The sequence below is a fragment of the Dryobates pubescens genome, chromosome 5 (assembly GCF_014839835.1).
Source record: "Dryobates pubescens isolate bDryPub1 chromosome 5, bDryPub1.pri, whole genome shotgun sequence".
Taxonomy (NCBI): Eukaryota; Metazoa; Chordata; class Aves; order Piciformes; family Picidae; genus Dryobates; species Dryobates pubescens.
This window is the reverse complement of record NC_071616.1, coordinates 2,594,728-2,613,064: the sequence shown is the minus strand read 5'-3', so window position 1 is coordinate 2,613,064 and position 18,337 is coordinate 2,594,728. Positions and strand designations below refer to the sequence as shown.

The window sequence follows — 18,337 nt, the reverse complement described above, 5'->3', positions numbered from 1 at the left end:
GCACATCCCAAGGGCCATTCTCTCTGGCTGGGAAGAACTTTCTCCTCACCTCCAGCCTGAGACTGTGTCCTCTTGTTCTGGTGCCTACCTGGGAGAAGAGACCAACCCCCACCTGGCTCCAACCTCCCTGCAGGGAGCTGGAGAGAGCAAGAAGGTCTCCCCTGAGAAGAAGACAGGAGAAAAGGATACTTTGTGCTGCACACTTCACCCTAGTCAGAGAGCCAGTGGAATGATGTAGATAAAGCAATTGTTGCTCTTTTGTGGCTAACTTGGTTTGCCTTTTACCATTTCCTGCTCCAAGTCTCTGGAATTTTCCCAGTTCCTGTTCATGACTAAGAGCCCAGGCTAAAGCATCAGCCTAAAACAATAACACACCCTAAAGGAGTGGCATAAAAACACCCAGGCAGGATTGGGGGTGACATGGAAATGCTGCTTACAAACAAATATACCAAAGTATAAAAGGCATTCAGGAACAGAGGAGCTGCAGGGAGGGCAGAGCAGGGCAAGGAAGCTGGGAAGGGCCTGGAAAAGAAATCTGCTGGAGAGAGACTGAAGGAGCTGGGGATGGGTAGTGTGAAAGAGAGGAGGCTGAGGGGAGACCTCCTGGCTGTCTGCAGCCACCTGATAGGAGGTTGTGGAGAGGCTGCTGCTGGGCTCTGCTCACAGGTAATTAGTGACAGAACAAGAGGGAATGGCCTCAAGCTGCCCCTGGGGAGGTTTAGACTGGACAGGAGGAAAAAAATATTCAGGGAAAGAGTGGTGAGGAATTGAATCATGGAACTGTCAGGGCTGGAAGGGAGCTCAAGGCTCCAACCCCCTGCCATGGGCAGGGACACCTCACACCACAGCAGCTTGCTCACAGCCACCTCCAGCCTGGCTGCAAACACCTCCAGGCAGGAGGCTTCCACCACCTCCCTGGGCAGCCTGTGCCAGGCTCTCACCACCCTCATGGGCAACAACTTCTTCCTCACAGCCAATCTCAATCTCCCCACTTCTAGTTCTGCTCCATCCCCCCCAGTCCTATCCCTCCCTGACACCCTCAAAAGTCCCTCCCCAGCTTTCTTGGAGCCCCCTGCAGATCCTGGAAGGCCACAATGAGGTCTCCTGGGAGCCTTCTCCTCTCCAGCCTGCACAACCCCAACTCTCTCAGGCTGTCTCCAGAGCAGAGCAGCTCCAGCCCTCTGCTCCTCCTCGTGGCCCTGCTCTGGACACCTTCCAGCCCCTCCAGATCCTTCCTGGCACAGAGGCTCCAGAGCTGGCCCCAGAGCTGCAGCTGTGGTCTCAGCAGAGTGGAGCAGAGGGGCAGAATCCCCTCCCTGGCCCTGCTGGCCACACTTCTCTTGCTGCAGCCCAGGCTCTGCTTGGCTCTCTGGGCTGCAGGTGCTGACTGCTGGCTCCTGCTGAGCTTCTCACTGGAAAGTGCTGCCCAGGGAGGTGGTGGAGTCCCCAAGCCTGGCTGTGTTTCAAAGGTGGTTTGGATGTGGTGCCTGAGGCTATGGTTTAGGGGTGACCCTTGTGGTGCAGGGTTCTGGGTTGGACTTGGTGATCCTGAGGGTCTGTCCTACCCTGAACATTTCCATGGTTCTGTGAATCTATACACAGCCAGAATCAACTCAGCTGAGCTCCCCAGCCCCCACCTGGGCTGCCAGTGGGCCAAGACCTCCCTGACAGCCCCAGGCCTCAGTAGGCACAGAGCAGCCCAAACTGCACCCCCTGGCCCTAAGACAGGACCCCCAAGCTGGGCTGACTAGGTGCAGCTGTGCAGCAAGGCCATGGCTTGCCAAGAAAGGCTGCAGACCCCCACAACCCAGAGGGAGAGTGGGGAGAAAGGGACAGAATGGGCTGTGAGGTGGCAGCCTCCTGCCTGCAGGTGTTTGCAGCCAGGCTGGAGGTGGCTGTGAGCAACCTGCTGTGGTGTGAGGTGTCCCTGCCCAGGGCAGGGGGGTTGGCACTGGCTGAGCCTTGAGCTCCCTTCCAGCCCTGTGATTCTATTTCCATATCCTGTGCCTGCCTCTGGACTGCCTGGCCCCTGGAGGGCTCTCTGCCTCCATGGTGAGCACAGCTGGTCTCTGGCCTGCAGCACTGCTGCAAGGTGATGCTGTGGCAGGCGTCATGCCCATGGCCTGCAGGTGCCACGCACTCAGGCTTGGCACCCTGCCCTAGCTGCCTGCTCTCGTAGGCTCCTGTTGGAAGATTGTGAGACTGAATGTGGGCTCTGCTCATGATGGCCTGCAGAAGATGAAGGAATTAAAGAGGAGGAGGGAAGGGCAGTAGCATCAGTGTTTCCAGAGGGCAGGGCTGGTAAAAACCCTTCGCTGTGTACAGGAGGGGAGGGCAAGGCCTTGAGCTGCTGCTGACTCGCTTTGTTCCCTTGCTTCCAGAAGCTGTTCTGATTGCCACTCCCTTTTACAGTGGCATAACCCAGAGTGTCTTCCTCTATGGTAATGTCAAGCTGGTCTATGCCTACCTGGACAGCAAGGTAAGGTCATGGGATCAGGGCGTGGGCCGGGCTGCACAGCGCCTCCGCGAGTCGTCTGGCCCAGCGTCCCAGCAGGGAGAGACATCTTCCACCACAGCATCTCACCCAGGGCCTTGTGGAGCCTCACCTTGGCTATCTCCAGGGATGGGGCCTCAACTACCTGGGCAGCCTCTTCCAGTGTTCCAGCAGCCTCCTGGTGCAGAACTTCTTCCTCACATCCAATCTCAATCTGCTCTGCTCTGGTTTGAAGCCATTGCCCCTGCTCCTGTCCCTGCAGGCCTTTGCAAACAGTCTCTCTGCAGCCTTCCTGCAGCCCCCTTCAGGTCCTGGCAGGCTGCTCTTAGGTCTCCCCAGAGCCTCCTCCTCTCCAGGCTGAACACCCCCAGCTCCCTCAGCCTGGCCTCACAGCAGAGCTGCTCCAACCCCCTGAGCATTCCCATGGCCTCCTCTGCAGCCTCTCCATCAGCTCCAGGTCCTTCCTGTGTTGATGGCTCCAGAGCTGGACACAGCACTGCAGGTGAGGTCTCCCCAGAGCAGAGGGACAGGATCCTCTCTCTCCATCTCTGGCCACACTGCTTTGGATGCAGCCCAGGCTGCCCTTGGCCCTCTGTGCTGCCAGTGCCCATTGCTGCCTCCTGTCCAGCTTCTCCTCCACCAGCACCCCAAGCCCTTTCTGCAGGGCTGCTCTCTAGCTCATCATCCCCCAGCCTGGATTGATCTCTAGCACTGCCCTGACCTAGGTGCAGGACTTTGCACTTTGCCTCCTTGACCCTCATGGGAATCTCCTCAGCCCACCCCTCCCAGCCTGCCCAGGTCCCTCTGGATGCCCTCCCACCCTTCAGACTTGCCAACCACTCAGCTTTGTGTCATCTGCAGAGGTGCTGAGGCTGCCTCAGTCTGGCTGCTGGTGTCAGTGGTGCAGATCTGAGGGAAGGGAGTCCCAGCCTCTGTGGCTAACCAGCAATTGATGCTGAGGCATTTGGAGCTTTGGGGGCCTCTGAAAGCAACCCTCAGCAGGAGGATAGCCTGCAGCCTGGGGGACATTGCCCCAGTTTAACACTGGGAAACTGAGCAGGTCAGTTGTAAGAAAGCTGTCAGGGACCATAAATCTGGTCTGTAACAGCCACCTGTGTCCTTGCCTTGTGTCTGCCTCCCAGGAGCAGCTCTGGAGAGGGGACAAAACATTGTGAGCCTTGGAGGCAGCAGTAGGAACTGTCCTACTAAAGATGGTCCTGGGGGTGGAAGAGCAGAGGGACATCTTGCACTGGTCCTTCAGGGACCACCAGAGAATGCTCCCTGTGTGGCCAGCCTGTGTGATTATCTTCATTGCTTTATTCTCCCTGGGGTATGGAAGATGAAGCAGATGGCCACTGGAGAAGGGCAGATTGAGATGGGATGTGAGGAACAAGGTCTGCACCATGAGGTTGCTCAGGGAGGTGGTTGAGGCTCCTTCCCTGCAGATCCTCAGGGTGAGGCTGACCAGGGCAGCCTGATCTGGCTAAGAGTGCTCCTGCTTGCTGCACAGGGGTTGGGCTGGCCAGCTGCCTTTCAACCCAAGCCATGCAGTGATTCCATAGCTCCATGCCTACAGCCTGACCTGGTGGAAGATGTCCCCTGCAAGGAGGGGGAGGGGGTCGGGCTGGGTGACCTTCAGAAGCCCTTTCCCATCCCAAACATTCCCTGATTCTGTTGTTTTTTGGGGAGCAGTCCTCAGGGGCTTGGCTGAGGGCAGGCTCTGCTGAAATAACCTGGCCTGCTTTCCCCCTGTGCTGTGGCTCAGGTCACTGGAAGCAGCACTCGTCCCTTCCAGCTCACCGTGGACAAACTGGAGGCAGCCCTGCAGGATGCCCAGGCAGAGGTGGGTCCAGCTCAGCCCCACAGCACCACTTACAGCTGACACTTCTTGAAGGCAGCACAGCCCTGTGTGGCCTGGGGATCAAGGCATTGTCACAGCCTGGCACCTGCCTGTTGTTGGTTGTCCTCAGAGCACAGAATGTGAGGGGCTGGAAGGGGCCTGGAGAGCTCACCCAGCCCAACCCCCTGCCAGAGCAGGAACACCTAGAGCAGCTCACACAGGAACACATCCAGGGGGGGTTGGAGTATCTCCAGAGAGGGAGACTCCACAACCCCCTGGGCAGCCTGCTCCTCCTGTGTCCATGGAGCTTCCTCTGCCTCAGCTTCCACCACTGCCCCTTGGGCTGGCATTGGGCATCCCCCAGCAGAGCCTGGCTCCAGCCTCTGGGCACTGCCCCTGCACAGCTTTAGCACCAGCAAGGAGCTCACCCTCAGGCTCCTCCTCTGCAGGCTCCAGAGCCCTCAGCTCCCTCAGGCTCTCCTCCTGAGGAAGATCTTCCACTCCCCTGATCATTTTTGTGGCTCTGTGCTGGACTCTCTCAAGCAGCTCCCTGAGGTCCTTCCTGAGCTGAGGGGCCCAGAGCTGGCCACAATATTCCAGATGTGGCCTCAGCAGGGCTGAGCAGAGAGGGAGGAGAACCTCTCTGACCTACTGCCCACAGCCCTTCTAATGCAGCCCAGGATGCCATTGGCCTCCTTGGCCACCAGAGCACATTGCTGGCTCATGGTCAACCTCCCATCCACCAGGACCCCTCAGGTCCCATTCCCCTTCCCTGCTCTCCAGCAGCTCAGTCCCCAGCCTCTCCTGCTCCCTGGGGTTGTTCTTTCCCAGGTGCAAGACTCTGCCCTTGCCCTTGTTGAGCTTCATTAGATTTCTCATTGCCCAGCTCTCCCAGGTCTGCAGCAGCTTGCACACTCAGGGGCAGTTGTAGGTGGGATCCCATCATGTCATGGCTCTTGAGCAGAAAGGGCAAAGCTGGAGTGCAGTAGTACAGCTGAGTCCACCACCTGGGCATGCACTCAGAGGAGTGTGGCCAGCAGAGCCAGGGAGGTTCTCCTCCCCCTCTGCTCTGCCCTGGGGAGACCTCACCTGGAAGATTGCATCCAGCTCTGGGCTCCCCAGCTCAGGAGGGACAGGGATCTGCTGGAGAGAGCCCAAGGGAGGGCTCCAAGGATGCTGAAGGGACTGCAGCACTGCCTGGGGAGGAGAGGCTGAGAGCCCTGGGGCTGTTCAGTCTGCAGAGGAGAAGGCTGAGAGGGATCTGATCAATGTCTATCAATAGCTGAGGGCTGGGGGGCAGGAGGGAGGGGACAGGGACAGGCTCTGCTCAGCTGCACCCTGGGATAGGCCAAGGGGCAATGGATATAAACTGCAGCCCAGGAGGTTCCAGCTCAACATGAGGAGGAACTTCTGCCCTGTGAGGCTCCCAGAGCCCTGGAGCAGGCTGCCCAGAGAGGTTGTGGAGTCTCCTTCTCTGGAGCCTTCCCAGCCCTGTCTGGATGTGTTCCTGTGTGCCCTGTGCTGGGTTCTCTGCTCCTGCTCTGGCAGGGGGTTGGACTGGAAAATCTCCAGAGATCCCTTCCAGCTCCTAACACCCTTTGAGCCTGTGAGTTCCCCCCAGAGTAGTTGCTCAGCACAGCTTTTGCTCAAGGGAGAGAGGTGCAGGTCTGGAGGCAGATGAGCATCACCTTGGTGAGGAGTGGGTCTGTCAGTTTTGATGTTGCCCTAAGCCCTCTGTGTTTGCCTGAGTCTTTAGGGTCATTGCTGGCTGAGATCTCCAGCCAAGTGTGCTCTGAAGGAGAACAGTTTCCACCCACAGAGCTCCAGTTCCTGTCTCTCCTCCCTCATTCATGTAACCTTCAGCACTTTGTGGCTTCCCAGCTGCTGATGTAGCCCAGAGGAAGTTCTCCTCCACGCTGAGGACACCTGAGGGCACTTTCCTCTCCACTTGGTGGTTGTGGCAGGCTCCCTTCTTTCCAGCCCACAGAGTCATTCTCTCATCTTCTCTCCTGTTCATTTTGCAAGTGATACCAGTGTGTGTGTGGGGGGAGGGGAAATCACTCAGCTTGTGGCTTGAAGTTTTGTCCTACCAATCTAACTTGTGACGTGGAGAGGGTTGGAAGGTCAGGGAGAACCTTGCTTCTCCCTGGCTGCTCAGGCAGGGGACTGAGAATACATACAATACATAGAATACATACATACACAGAATACATACATAGAATAGACCAGGTTGGAAGAGACCTTCAAGATCATCGTGTCCAACCCATCAACCAATCCAACACCACCTAAACAACTAAGCCATGGCACCAAGCACCCCAGCAAGTCTCCTCCTGAACACCTCCAGGGATGGGGACTCCACCACCTCCCCAGGCAGCCCATCCCAATGGGCAATCACTCTCTCTGGGTAGAACTTCCTCCTAACCTCCAGCCTAAACCTCCCCTGACGCAGCCTGAGACTGTGTCCTCTTGTTCTGCTGCTGGCTGCCTGGGAGAAGAGACCAACCTCTGCCTGTCTACAGCCTCCCTTCAGGGAGTTGTAGAGAGCAATAAGGTCACCCCTGAGTCTCCTCTTCTCCAGGCTAAGCAACCCCAGCTCCCTCAGCCTCTCCTCCCAGGGCTGTGCTCCAAACCCCTCACCAACTTTGTTGCCCTTCTCTGGATTCGTTCCAGCAAGTCAACCTCCTTCCTAAACTGAGGGGCCCAGAACTGGACACAGGACTCAAGGTGTGGCCTGAGCAGTGCTGAGCACAGGGCACAATGACTTCCCTGCTCCTGCTGGCCACACTGTTCCTGATGCAGGCCAGGATGTCATTGGCCCTCTTGGCCCCCTGGGCACACTGCAGGCTCATGTTCAGCCTGCCATCGACCAGAACCCCCAGGGCCTTTTCTGCCTGGCTGCTCTCAGCCACTCTGACCCCAGCCTGTAGCACTGCCTGGGGTTGCTGTGGCCAATGTGCAGCACCTGGCACTTGGATGTGTTCAGTCTCCTGCCCTTGGCCTCTGCCCATCTGCCCAGCCTGTCGAGGTCCCTCTGCAGAGCTCTCGTACCCTCTAACAGATCAACTCCTGCCCCCAGCTTGCTGTCAGCTGCACATTTACTGATGCTGGACTCAATGCCCTCATCCAGATCATCAATAAAGATGTCAAAGAGCACAGGGCCCAGCACTGATCCCTGGGGCACACCACTGGTGCCTGGCTGCCAGCTGGCTGTGGCACCATTCACCACCACTCTCTGGGCTCAGCCTCCAGCCAGTTCCTCACCCAGCCCAGAGAGCTGCTGTCCCAGCCAGGGGCTGACAGCTTGGCCAGGAGTTTGCTATGGGGAATGGAGCTGGTGAGGGCTGCTCTCTTACCACGGTGTCACTTCTCTTCTGCAGGGTGTCTGTGTAAGGGCCTTAATCCTTCTGAACCCCCAGAACCCCCTTGGGGACATCTACTCCCTGTCAGAGCTCCGGGACTACCTGGAGTTTGCTAAAAGGTAGGTTGCTTGGGAAGGCTGAGAGGCATCCCAAGCTGGGGGGCTGCTGGCTGCCCTGAAGCAGGCTGTGGAGTCAGGCAAGCTGCCTGCTGGGGACAAGGGGGCAGGGGCCATGCAGTCAGGTGGAGTAGCAAAGCAGCTTGCACCAAGGACTGTGGGTTGCATTTGGTGGTAGGGCAAGCAGACACTGCGGTGCTCTGCTAGGGAGCTGAGCTGTTGTCCTCTTGGTTCCTCTGCATGTGCCAAGACAGAGAAACAGAGTGGCAGAATCAGAATTGTTTGGGTTGGAAAAGACCTCCAAGCTCACCTGGTCCAGCCACCTACCCACCCCCACTGTGGCCACCAAACCCTGGCCCACAGGTTTCCTGAACCCCTCCAGGGATGGGGACTCCCCCACCTCCCTGGGCAGCCTCTCCCAATCCCTGAGCACTCCTGCAGCAAAGAAGCTGTTCCTCATCTCCAGCCCAAGCCTTCCCTGGCACAGTGTCAGACCACTTCCCCTCCTTCTGTCACCTCACAGACTGATCACTAAATAGGTGAAGAGGAGCTTTCAGCTTCATCATGGGTCATGGGTAGGCTCTGAGATTCAGAATCTGTGAGGTCCTGACTGAATGATGATCACAGAATCACTGAGGCTGGAAAAGAACATTGAGTCCAGCTGTTCAGCCAGCACTGCCAGCTCACTGCCAAAGCACATCCCTCAGCATCACATCTGCACAGCTTGGAAAGCTCTCCAGGGATGGGGACTCTTAACTGCCCTGAGCAGCCTGGGCCAGGGCTTGACAATCCTTTCAGGGAAGGAAGAGTTCCTCATGTCCAACCTAACCCTCCCCTGGTGCAACTTGAGGCCATCTCCTCTGGTCCTCCCACTTGTCCCTTGGGAGGAGAGAGCAGCCCCTTCTCCTTCCCAACCTCCTCTCAGGGAGCTATAGAGAGCAGTGAGGTCTCCCCTCAGCCTCCTCCAGACCAAACACCCCCAGCTCTCTCAGCTGCTCCTCCCCAGCCCTGTTCTCCAGACCCTTCCCCAGCTCTGCTGCCCTTCTGTGGACCTGCTCCAGCCCTCAGTGTCCTTGGAGTGTGGGGCCCAGAACTGAAGCCAGCGCCTCAGCAGTGCCAAGTACAGAGGGCCAAACCCCAGTACTGCTGGCCTCACTCTTGCTGATCCAGGCCAGGCTGCTGGTGGCTTTCTTGGCCACCTGGGCACACTGCTGCCTCACCTTCAGCCAGCTGGTGACCAGCACCCCCAGGCCTTTCTCCACCAGGCAGTTTGCAGCCACTCTGCCCCAAGCCTGGAGCGTTGGGGTGGCTGTGCCCCGAGTGCAGGAGCCAGCCCTTGGCCGTGTGTGGGGTGCAGCTTGCCCTAGGGCAGAGCAGTTCATCCCCAGTGGGGCACTGGGGAAATGACTCCCATTTTCCCCTTGCTTTCTGGTTGCAGTGGGTGACAGGTGGATATGCCCTCAAATCCCTTCAGTCTCCATGTAAGAGGCCTTCAGAGCTGTGCTGGGAACGCTTTTCCTCCCCTCTTTGTCTAAAGCAAGGCTCTGCAGGCCTGTGTTCACCTCTGCTTCTCACCCACCCACCTGTCCTTCTCCCTTTGTGTCCTTTTTGCAGGCATGAATTGCATGTGATAGTAGATGAGATCTACATGCTGTCAGTCTTTGATGACTCAGCCACCTTTCACAGTGTCCTAGGCATGGACAGGTAAAACCAGCTCCTACTCCCCCTGGCCATCTTCCAGTGACAGTTCCACCATCATGCCTTGCTGAGAACTGGTGACTGGAAGTTAAGTCATGAGATAGCAAATTCTGCCTCTGCTCCTCCTGCTTTGGGTTTTGCTGAGTTCTGGAGAGCAGAGGCACTGCCCAGTGCAGTCTGCCCAGGAAGGCAGTGGCTTTCTGTGCTGTTCCAGCTGCCCAGTGTGTGTGCTTTGGGATGTGCTTGGGACAGTGTCCCCTTTTTCTGCCCTCCCAAAGCTGGAACCAGATCTGGAACTGCTTCAACCTGAGAGGCTTCTCTTCCTACCTTAAAACATTTTTACCACTTCCCCACCTTGCTGGTGGTGCCTGGAAAGATTTTTCTCTTGCTGGTTATAGATCCACAGAAGGGGTTGGGCTGGAAGGGACCTTAAAGGTCATCCAGTCCCAATGCCCCCTGCCATGGGCAGGGACACCTCCCACCAGCCCAGGCTGCTCCAGGCCTCATCCAGCCTGGCCTTGAACACCTCCAGGCAGGGGACAGCCACAGCCTCCCTGGGCAACCTGTGCCAGGCTCTCCCCACCCTCACTGGAAAGAATTTCTTCCTCCTCTCCAGTCTCAGTCTGCCTTTTCCTACAGCAATCACAGCTGAGAGTGTTATTACAAACTGATGCTGCAAGGTTTTCTTTGGTATTGCTTGAAGGAGACCAGAACCCCTTCAGACCTCACCTTGCAGAGCTCCCCCCTGGGGCTGTGTGCTGGGTTTTGTTTACACCTGGAGTTTTCACCTTTCTCTTTGTGCTGTGTGGCAAAGCATCAAACCACCCTTGCTTAAGAGCTAGCTGGGTGTTGCCTGTCAGCACTGCAAAGGGGGAGTTCTATCTCCTCCTGCAGAACACTGGGGGTTGCAAAGGAAGGAGATGGCTTTACATTCAGGGTGGTCCCTTGGCAGAGGCCTGGCTTCCAGCAGCAGCTGTTTCTGGGCACCAAATGCAGCACTCCCAAAGCGTTGTCATCCCCCACCACGAATCGAAGCCCTCTCTGAAACTAGCTGCAGGGGGTTCCCAGCTCCTCCAGTGGACTTGAGTTTTCCTCACCTGCCTGCTGTTCCTTGCTGCACTCTGTAATGTTGCCTCTCTGTTTCTGCACTGCTGCCCTGGTGACCCCAAAGCTGCAGCACCCATGACACTAACTGCCCATCTGCATCCTTCTACATACAGATTGCCCGACCCGCAGCGGACCCACGTCATGTGGGGCATCACCAAGGTGAGGAGGGCTGCCTGCCAGCCTGCCCTGCCTGCCTGCCAGCCTGCCCTGCCTGCCTGCCAGCTGCCCTCCACCTGCTCCCCTCAGCTTCCTCATGCTGGCAAGAGCAGGGCACTAGCAGTGATAGCACCCCAGCATGGGAGGGTTGGAGGGGACCTCTGGAGCTCACCCAGTCCAACTCCCCTGCTCCAGCAGGGCACCCCCAGCAGCTTGCCCAGGAGCACAATGGCCAGGGGGGGTTGGAAGCTCTCCACACCAGGAGACTCCACAACCTCTCTGGGCAGCCTGCTCCAGGCCTCCAGCACCCTCACAGCAAAGAAGTTTCTCCTCCTGTTCAGATGGAACCTCCTGGGTTCCAGTTTGTGCCCCTTGCCCCTTGTCCTGTCCCTGGGCACCACTGAGCAGAGCCTGGCCCCAGCCTCCTGCCCCCCACAGCTCCTTCAGCTCTTGCTGAGCATTGCTCAGCTCCCCTCTGGGGCTGCTCTGCTGCAGGCTCTCAGCCCCAGGGCTCTTAGCCTTTGCTCCTCTCAGCCTTTCCACCTCAACAGCTCCAGGCCCCTCAGCATCTTTGTAGCTCTGTTGGGCTCTCTCCAGTAGTTTCTTATCCCACTCGACCCAGGGAGCCCAGAACTATCCCCAGTCCTCCATCTGTGGCCTCATTAAGACAGAGAAGAAGGGGAGGAAGATCTCCCTTGACCTGCTGGCCACACTTAATGCCCCCCAGGACACCTTGGCTGTGAGGTCACCTTGCTGGCTCCAGGGCAAGCACCACCACTCCCAGATCCTTCTCTGTGGAGCTGCTTTCCAGCAGGTCCATCTCCAGCCTGTCCTGGTGCAGGTTCCCCCCCGGGTGCAGGGCCTTGTGTAGCAGTGGAAGAGCAGCTCTTGGTGTTGCTGTGGCACAGGACATTTCTCTCTGTGTCCTGCAGGACTTTGCTGTCTCTGGAATTCGTTTTGGTACTTTATACACAGAGAACCAAGATGTGGCCAACGCTGTGGCTTCCCTCTGTTATTTCCATGGGGTTTGTGGACCTGTCCAGCATAAGGTGGCACAGCTGCTTCGAGACAGAGGTGAGTCAGTGGCTCCATGCTGTGTCCTGGTCCGTGGGGGATGCCTTCTCTTCACCTTCCTGAGTGATCTCCTGTTAGCACAGCTCAGTCTCCTGTACATCTGAGGGTCCCCGTGGGACATGAGGCTGATAGGGAAGGGCAGAGCTCCCAGGCAGCAGAGCTTGGGGGGGAGCTCTGAAGAACTGTGAGAGGTCTTTGTATGGATATTGCCAGTGGTGTGTAGAACCAGCTGAGCAGAAGCAGCTTGTGAGGGGAGTCTCTAGCTTTGCCCTGGTGGGAGTTAGGAACTCCGTAGCTCTGCTATGCTGAGATGCTCCCTGCAGGCCTGGGGCGGCTCTGGAGTCCTCAGCACAGCACACACCTGTTGGAGTGGGGCTGAAGGAAGCCACAGCAATGCTGGCAGGGCTGGAAGCCCTCTGCTGTGAGGCCAGGCTGAGAGAGTTGGGGTTGTGCAGCCTGGAGAGGAGAAGGCTGCAGGGAAGCTTCCTCAGAAAGGACAGGAAGGCAATCTAGTGGAGGATGTCCCTGCTGACTGCAGAGGGGCTTGGACTAGATGACCTGTGGAGGTCCCTTCCAACCCAGACCATCCTGTGATTTCCCCCCCTGCAGCTCTGGGGCCAGCTCTGGAGCCTCTGTGCCAGGAAGGCTCTGGAGGGGCTGGAAGGTGTCCAGAGCAGGGCCACGAGGAGGAGCAGAGGGCTGGAGCTGCTCTGCTCTGGAGACAGCCTGAGAGAGTTGGGGCTGTGCAGGCTGGAGAGGAGAAGGCTCCCAGGAGACCTCATTGTGGCCTTCCAGGAGCTGCAGGGGGCTCCAAGAAAGCTGGGGAGGGACTTTGGAAGGTGTCAGGGAGGGAAAGGACTGGGGGGGATGGAGCACAACTAGAAGTGGGGAGATTGAGATTGGCTGTGAGGAAGAAGTTGTTGCCCAGGAGGGTGGTGAGAGCCTGGCACAGGCTGCCCAGGGAGGTGGTGGAAGCCTCCTGCCTGGAGGTGTTTGCAGCCAGGCTGGAGGTGGCTGTGAGCAAGCTGCTGTGGTGTGAGGTGTCCCTGCCCATGGCAGGGGGCTGGCACTGGCTGAGCCTTGAGCTCCCTTCCAAGCCTGCCAGTTCTGTGCTTCCATGATCCTCTTCACAGACCTGTACCTGCTAAGTCATAGGATGATGATTTGGCTTGGGAGGGACCTCCAAAGCTCATCCAGTCCAACCCTCCAAGAGCTCCTGCCTGGCTTTTTGCTGTCTGAGGGAAACCACAGGGAGGAGGCCCAGGGTGAAAGGGGAAGAGGCTCTGCAGCGGTTTGGACACCGACAGCCCTCTGAGTTTTGCTCACTTTGTGCTTGCTTGTTGTCTCCTCCTCCTGTCAGAGTGGATCAACCAGGTGTACCTGAGGGCCAACCGTGCCCGGCTGAAGGCTGCCCACAGCTACGTGACGGAGGAGCTGCGGGCCCTGGGGGTTCCCTTCCTGGACCGCAGCGCAGGCTTCTTCGTCTGGATCGACTTCCGCAAGGTTGGCAGGGAGGGAGCCGGCCCCCGGCCTCACACTGCTCCCTGGGGCAGCTGCAGGGAGGGGACAGCCTCCCCTGCCCCTCTGCTCTGCCCTGCTGAGGCCACATCTGGAGTATTGCGGCCAGCTCTGGGCCCCTCAGCTCAGGAAGGACCTCAGGGAGCTGCTGGAGAGAGTCCGGCACAGAGCCACAAAAATGATTAGGGGAGAGGAAGATCTTCCTCAGGAGGAGAGCCTGAGGGAGCTGAGGGCTCTGGAGCTTGCAGAGGAGGAGCCTGAGGGTCAGCTCCTTGCTGTTGCTAAAGCTGTGCAGGGGCAGTGCCCAGAGGCTGGAGCCAGGCTCTGCTGGGGGATGCCCAATGCCAGCACAAGGGGCAGTGGTGGAAGCTGAGGCAGAGGAAACAGGAGGAAGAATTTTTCCCCTGTGAGGGAACCCTGGAGCAGGCTGCCCAGGGGGGCTGTGGAGCCTCCCTCTCTGGAGATATCCCAACCCCCCCTTGGATGTGCTCCTGTGTGAGCTGCTCTAGGTGCTCCTGCTCTGGCAGGGGGTTGGGCTGGATGAGCTCTCCAGGCCCCTTCCAGCCCCTCACATTCTGTGATTGTGTGAACCTTCCACCCTCACTGATAAGCAGCTTGGTTTGACCCCTCTGTTCCCTGATGGAGCAGAGAAGGAAGGGCTGCCTGCTGTTTCTGCCCACTCTCTTCCTCCTGTCTGCCTGCATTTCCCTCCTTGCAGGAATCTTGCCGCTCTCTTCCCTGCCCATCCCTCCTTCGTGTCACGGCTGCCATGCTTGCAGACCTCACGGGGCTGTGAGGAGCTGCCTGATGGCAGCCCACCTGCCATTAACCTCTGGTGTCCTCCTGCTGTCTGTAGTACCTGAGGAGAGGCACATTTGAGGAGGAGTTGCTGCTCTGGAGGCGTTTCCTGGACAACAAGGTTCTCCTGTCCTGCGGCAAAGCCTTCGAGTGCGGCGAGCCGGGCTGGTTCCGCATCATCTTTGCTGACCAAACCCACCGGCTGCAGCTGGGTGAGCAGTGCTGCCTCCCCCTGCCTCCCACCACAGCTGCTGCACCGCTCTGCCCTCCTCTCCTTAACCCTAAGCTTGTCCTCTTGGGAGCAGCTGGGCCTGAGCTGGCACTGGGCCTTCCCAGCCCAGAGCCAGGCATGTCCTGGGGCAGGGGATCCTGCCCCTCTGCTCTGCTGGGACCCCCCTGCAAGGGCTGGGGCAGCTCTGGAGCCCTCAGCACAGCACAGCCAGGGACATGTGGGAGCAGGGCCAGGGGATGCTGCCCCTCTGCTCTGCTGGGACCCCCCCTGCAAGGGCTGGGGCAGCTCTGGAGCCCTCAGCACAGCACAGCCAGGGACATGTGGGAGCAGGGCCAGGGGATCCTGCCCCTCTGCTCTGCTGGGACCCCCCCTGCAAGGGCTGGGGCAGCTCTGGAGCCCTCAGCACAGCACAGCCAGGGACATGTGGGAGCAGGGCCAGGGGATCCTGCCCCTCTGCTCTGCTGGGACCCCACCTGCAGGGCTGGGGCAGCTCTGGAGCCCTCAGCACAGCACAGCCAGGGACATGTGGGAGCAGGGCCAGGGGATCCTGCCCCTCTGCTCTGCTGGGACCCCCCTGCAAGGGCTGGGGCAGCTCTGGAGCCCTCAGCACAGCACAGCCAGGGACATGTGGGAGCAGGGCCAGGGGATCCTGCCCCTCTGCTCTGCTGGGACCCCACCTGCAAGGGCTGGGGCAGCTCTGGAGCCCTCAGCACAGCACAGCCAGGGACATGTGGGAGCAGGGCCAGGGGATCCTGCCCCTCTGCTCTGCTGGGACCCCCACCTGCAGGGCTGGGGCAGCTCTGGAGCCCTCAGCACAGCACAGCCAGGGACATGTGGGAGCAGGGCCAGGGGATCCTGCCCCTCTGCTCTGCTGGGACCCCCACCTGCAAGGGCTGGGGCAGCTCTGGAGCCCTCAGCACAGCACAGCCAGGGACATGTGGGAGCAGGGCCAGGGGAGGCCACAGCAGTGCTGGCAGGGCTGGAAGCCCTCTGCTGGGAGGTCAGGCTGGGAGAGCTGGGGTTGTGCAGCCTGGAGAGGAGAAGGCTGCAGGGAGAGCTCCTGGGGGCCTTGCAGTGCTTGAAGGGGTTACCCTGTTGGGCAGGGCCTGATGTGAGAGGACAGGGGGGGATGGTTTGAACTGAAAGAGAGAGATTTGGACTGGAGAGAAGAAAAAGAGTTTGTTTACAGTGGCCCAGGATTTCCAGAGAGAGTGTGGAAGCCCCATCCCTGGAACTGCTCCAGCTCAGGTGTTTGGGGCTGTGAGCAGCCTGCTCCAGTTGCAGGTGTCCCTGGGGGCTGGGTGGCCTTTAAAGGCCTCTTCCAACCTAAAACTTTCAAAGGTGGTTATTATTTTTCCTTCCTTTCCTTCCACCCTCCAAATTTCCCTGGCTCTGCTGGGTTTGAGGACTCCTGCAGCTTTGCTGTGTCCAGTTCTGGGCCCCTCAGTTTAGGAAGGAGGTTGAGCTGCTGGAAGGTGTCCAGAGAAGGGCAACAAAGCTGGGGAGGGGTCTGGAGCACAGCCCTGGGAGGAGAGGCTGAGGGAGCTGGGGTTGCTTAGCCTGCAGAAGAGGAGGCTCAGGGGAGACCTCATTGCTCTCTGCAACTCCCTGCAGGGAGGTTGTAGCCAGGTGGGGGTTGGTCTCTTCTCCCAGGCACCAGCACCAGAACAAGAGGACACAGTCTCAAGCTGTGCCAGGGGAGGTTTAGGCTGGAGCTGAGGAGAAAGCTCTTCCCAGCCAGAGAGATTGGCCCTTGGGATGTGCTGCGCAGGGAGGTGTTGGAGTCCCCATCCCTGGAGGTGTTCAGGAAGAGCCTGGCTGAGGCCCGTGGAGCCATGGCTGAGTTGAGTGGATGGTGTGGCTCCTCGGCGTCTCTCCCAGCCTTAGTTACGCCGTGTGACACTGCCTGGGGCCGGCCCTGCGACCCCGAGCCCAGCCGCCGCCGTGTCTCCCTCTTGGCCGCAGGCATGCAGCGGATCCGCAGGGTGCTGGAGGAGCGGGAGCGGGAGCTGCTGGCCCAGGAGGAGCGGCGGCAGCAGCCTCGCCAGTCGGAGCAGGAGGGCAGAGCGGACAGCACGGAGGAGGTGGCGGTGGTGTCCGGGCAGCAGGAGCGCGGCGGCGCCGGCCTGGGGGAGCTGATCGGCCTCCTGCAGCAGCAGCTGCGCTCCTCCGACTGGCTGCGGAAGGGCTCCGCCGAGCGCTTCGCCCGGGAGGCGCCGGAGACCTGCGAGGTGTTCAGCAAGCTGCTGGGGAAGCAGTGAGGCTTTGCTGAGCGCTGACTGACCCCGGGTGCTGCCGGGGGGCCCTGCCGGCAGATCGTCTGTGGAGAGAGGAGATCGCTTTCTTAAAGCCTCTCCCCACCCCCCTTGGACGTCGCTGCTTCGTGTTACAGGGGCTGGGGGGAGGGGATGGTGGGGGTCCTGCTCACCCTGCCTGCTCTTTTGTATTTCGTTTCTAATGATTATGCTCTTAACTCTCTTAAGAGATTCCGCTGCTGCAGTTCGTTTCATGCGTCCTGTTCCCTGCCTCCCGGGAAGGTGGAGGCCTCAGGAGCAGCTGTGAGCACAGGCTGAGGCAGCTGGGGGTGTGCAGCCTGGAGGGGAGAAGGCTCTGGGGGCACCTTAGAGCTGCCTTCCAGTAAGCCTGCAGGAGGGCTGCAGAGAGCCTTTTCCTGAGGGCATCTAGAGGCAGAACAAGGGGGAAGAGGCAGAGCAGGCTCAGGCTGGAGCTGAGGAAGGAGTTCCTCAGTACGAGGGTGGTGAGATGCTGGAGTAGGATGCCCAGGGAGGCTGTGGATGCCTCCTCCCTGGGGGTGTTCAAGGCCAGGTTGGATGAGGCCTGGAGCAACCAGATCTAGTTGAGAGGCATCCCTGCCTGTGGTGGGGAGGTTGGAGTAGATGATGCCAAGTGCAGCTGGGGGGCTGTGACCGGTGGAGTCCCCCAGGGATCAGTGCTGGGTCTGGCCCTCTTCAACATCTTCATCAGTGACATTGATGAGGGAACAGAGCCTGCTCAGCAAGGTTGCTGATGGTACCAAACTGGGAGCCTTGGCTGAGACACCTGAAGGCTGTGAGGCCATCCAGAGACTTGGACAGGCTGAGAGCTGGGCAGAGAGGAACCCAATGAGGGTCAACAAGGATGAGAGCAGAGTCCTGCACCTGGGATGGAGAATAAACTGCAGCAGCACAGGTTGGGAGGGGAGCTGCTGGAGAGCAGCCCCTGGAGAAGGACCTGGGAGTGCTGGGGGGCAGCAAGTTCTGCAGGGGACAGCAATGTGCCCTGGGGGCCAAGAAGGCCAAGGGGGTCCTGGGCTGCATTCAGAGGAGTGTGGCCAGCAGAGCCAGGGAGGTTCTCCTCCCCCTCTGCTCTGCCCTGGGGAGACCTCACCTGGAATATTGCATCCAGCTCTGGGCTCCCCAGCTCAGGAGGGACAGGGATCTGCTGCAGAGAGTCCAAGGGAGGCTCCAAGGATGCTGCAGGGACTGCAGCACTGCCTGGGGAGGAGAGGCTGAGAGCCCTGGGGCTGTTCAGTCTGCAGAGGAGAAGGCTGAGAGGGATCTGATCAATGTCTATCAATAGCTGAGAGGCTGGGGGTCAGGAGGGAGGGGACAGGGACAGGCTCTGCTCAGCTGCACCCTGGGATAGGACAAGGGGCAATGGATATCAACTCCATCACAGGAGGCTCCAGCTCAGCATGAGGAGGAACTTCTGCCCTGTGAGGCTCCCAGAGCCCTGGAGCAGGCTGCCCAGAGAGGTTGTGGAGTCTCCTTCCCTGGAGCCTTCCCAGCCCTGTCTGGATGTGTTCCTGTGTGCCCTGTGCTGGACTCTCTGCTCCTGCTCTGGCAGGGGGCTTGGACTGGAAGAGCTGCAGAGATCCCTTCCAACCCCTGACATCCTGTGAGCCTGTGTGAGCCTGTGATCTCTCAGGTCCCTTCCACCCTAAAC

The 18,337-nt window shown here is 59.3% G+C and overlaps 1 protein-coding gene across 1 annotated transcript in view; it reads left to right on the top strand.

The window, feature by feature from the left end:
* The window catches only part of ACCS (1-aminocyclopropane-1-carboxylate synthase homolog (inactive)), a 28,627-nt gene extending 11,974 nt beyond the window's left edge, over nt 1–16,653 (top strand). Inside the window, exons 6-14 of the mRNA XM_054162145.1 lie at nt 2,382–2,479; nt 4,260–4,337; nt 7,712–7,812; nt 9,424–9,513; nt 10,728–10,773; nt 11,703–11,844; nt 13,205–13,347; nt 14,219–14,372; nt 16,358–16,653. Coding sequence (XP_054018120.1) covers nt 2,382–2,479; nt 4,260–4,337; nt 7,712–7,812; nt 9,424–9,513; nt 10,728–10,773; nt 11,703–11,844; nt 13,205–13,347; nt 14,219–14,372; nt 16,358–16,653 — 1,148 coding nt within the window. The remainder of the gene's footprint in view (nt 1–2,381; nt 2,480–4,259; nt 4,338–7,711; nt 7,813–9,423; nt 9,514–10,727; nt 10,774–11,702; nt 11,845–13,204; nt 13,348–14,218; nt 14,373–16,357) is intronic.
* The last annotated feature ends 1,684 nt before the right edge of the window (nt 16,654–18,337 follow it).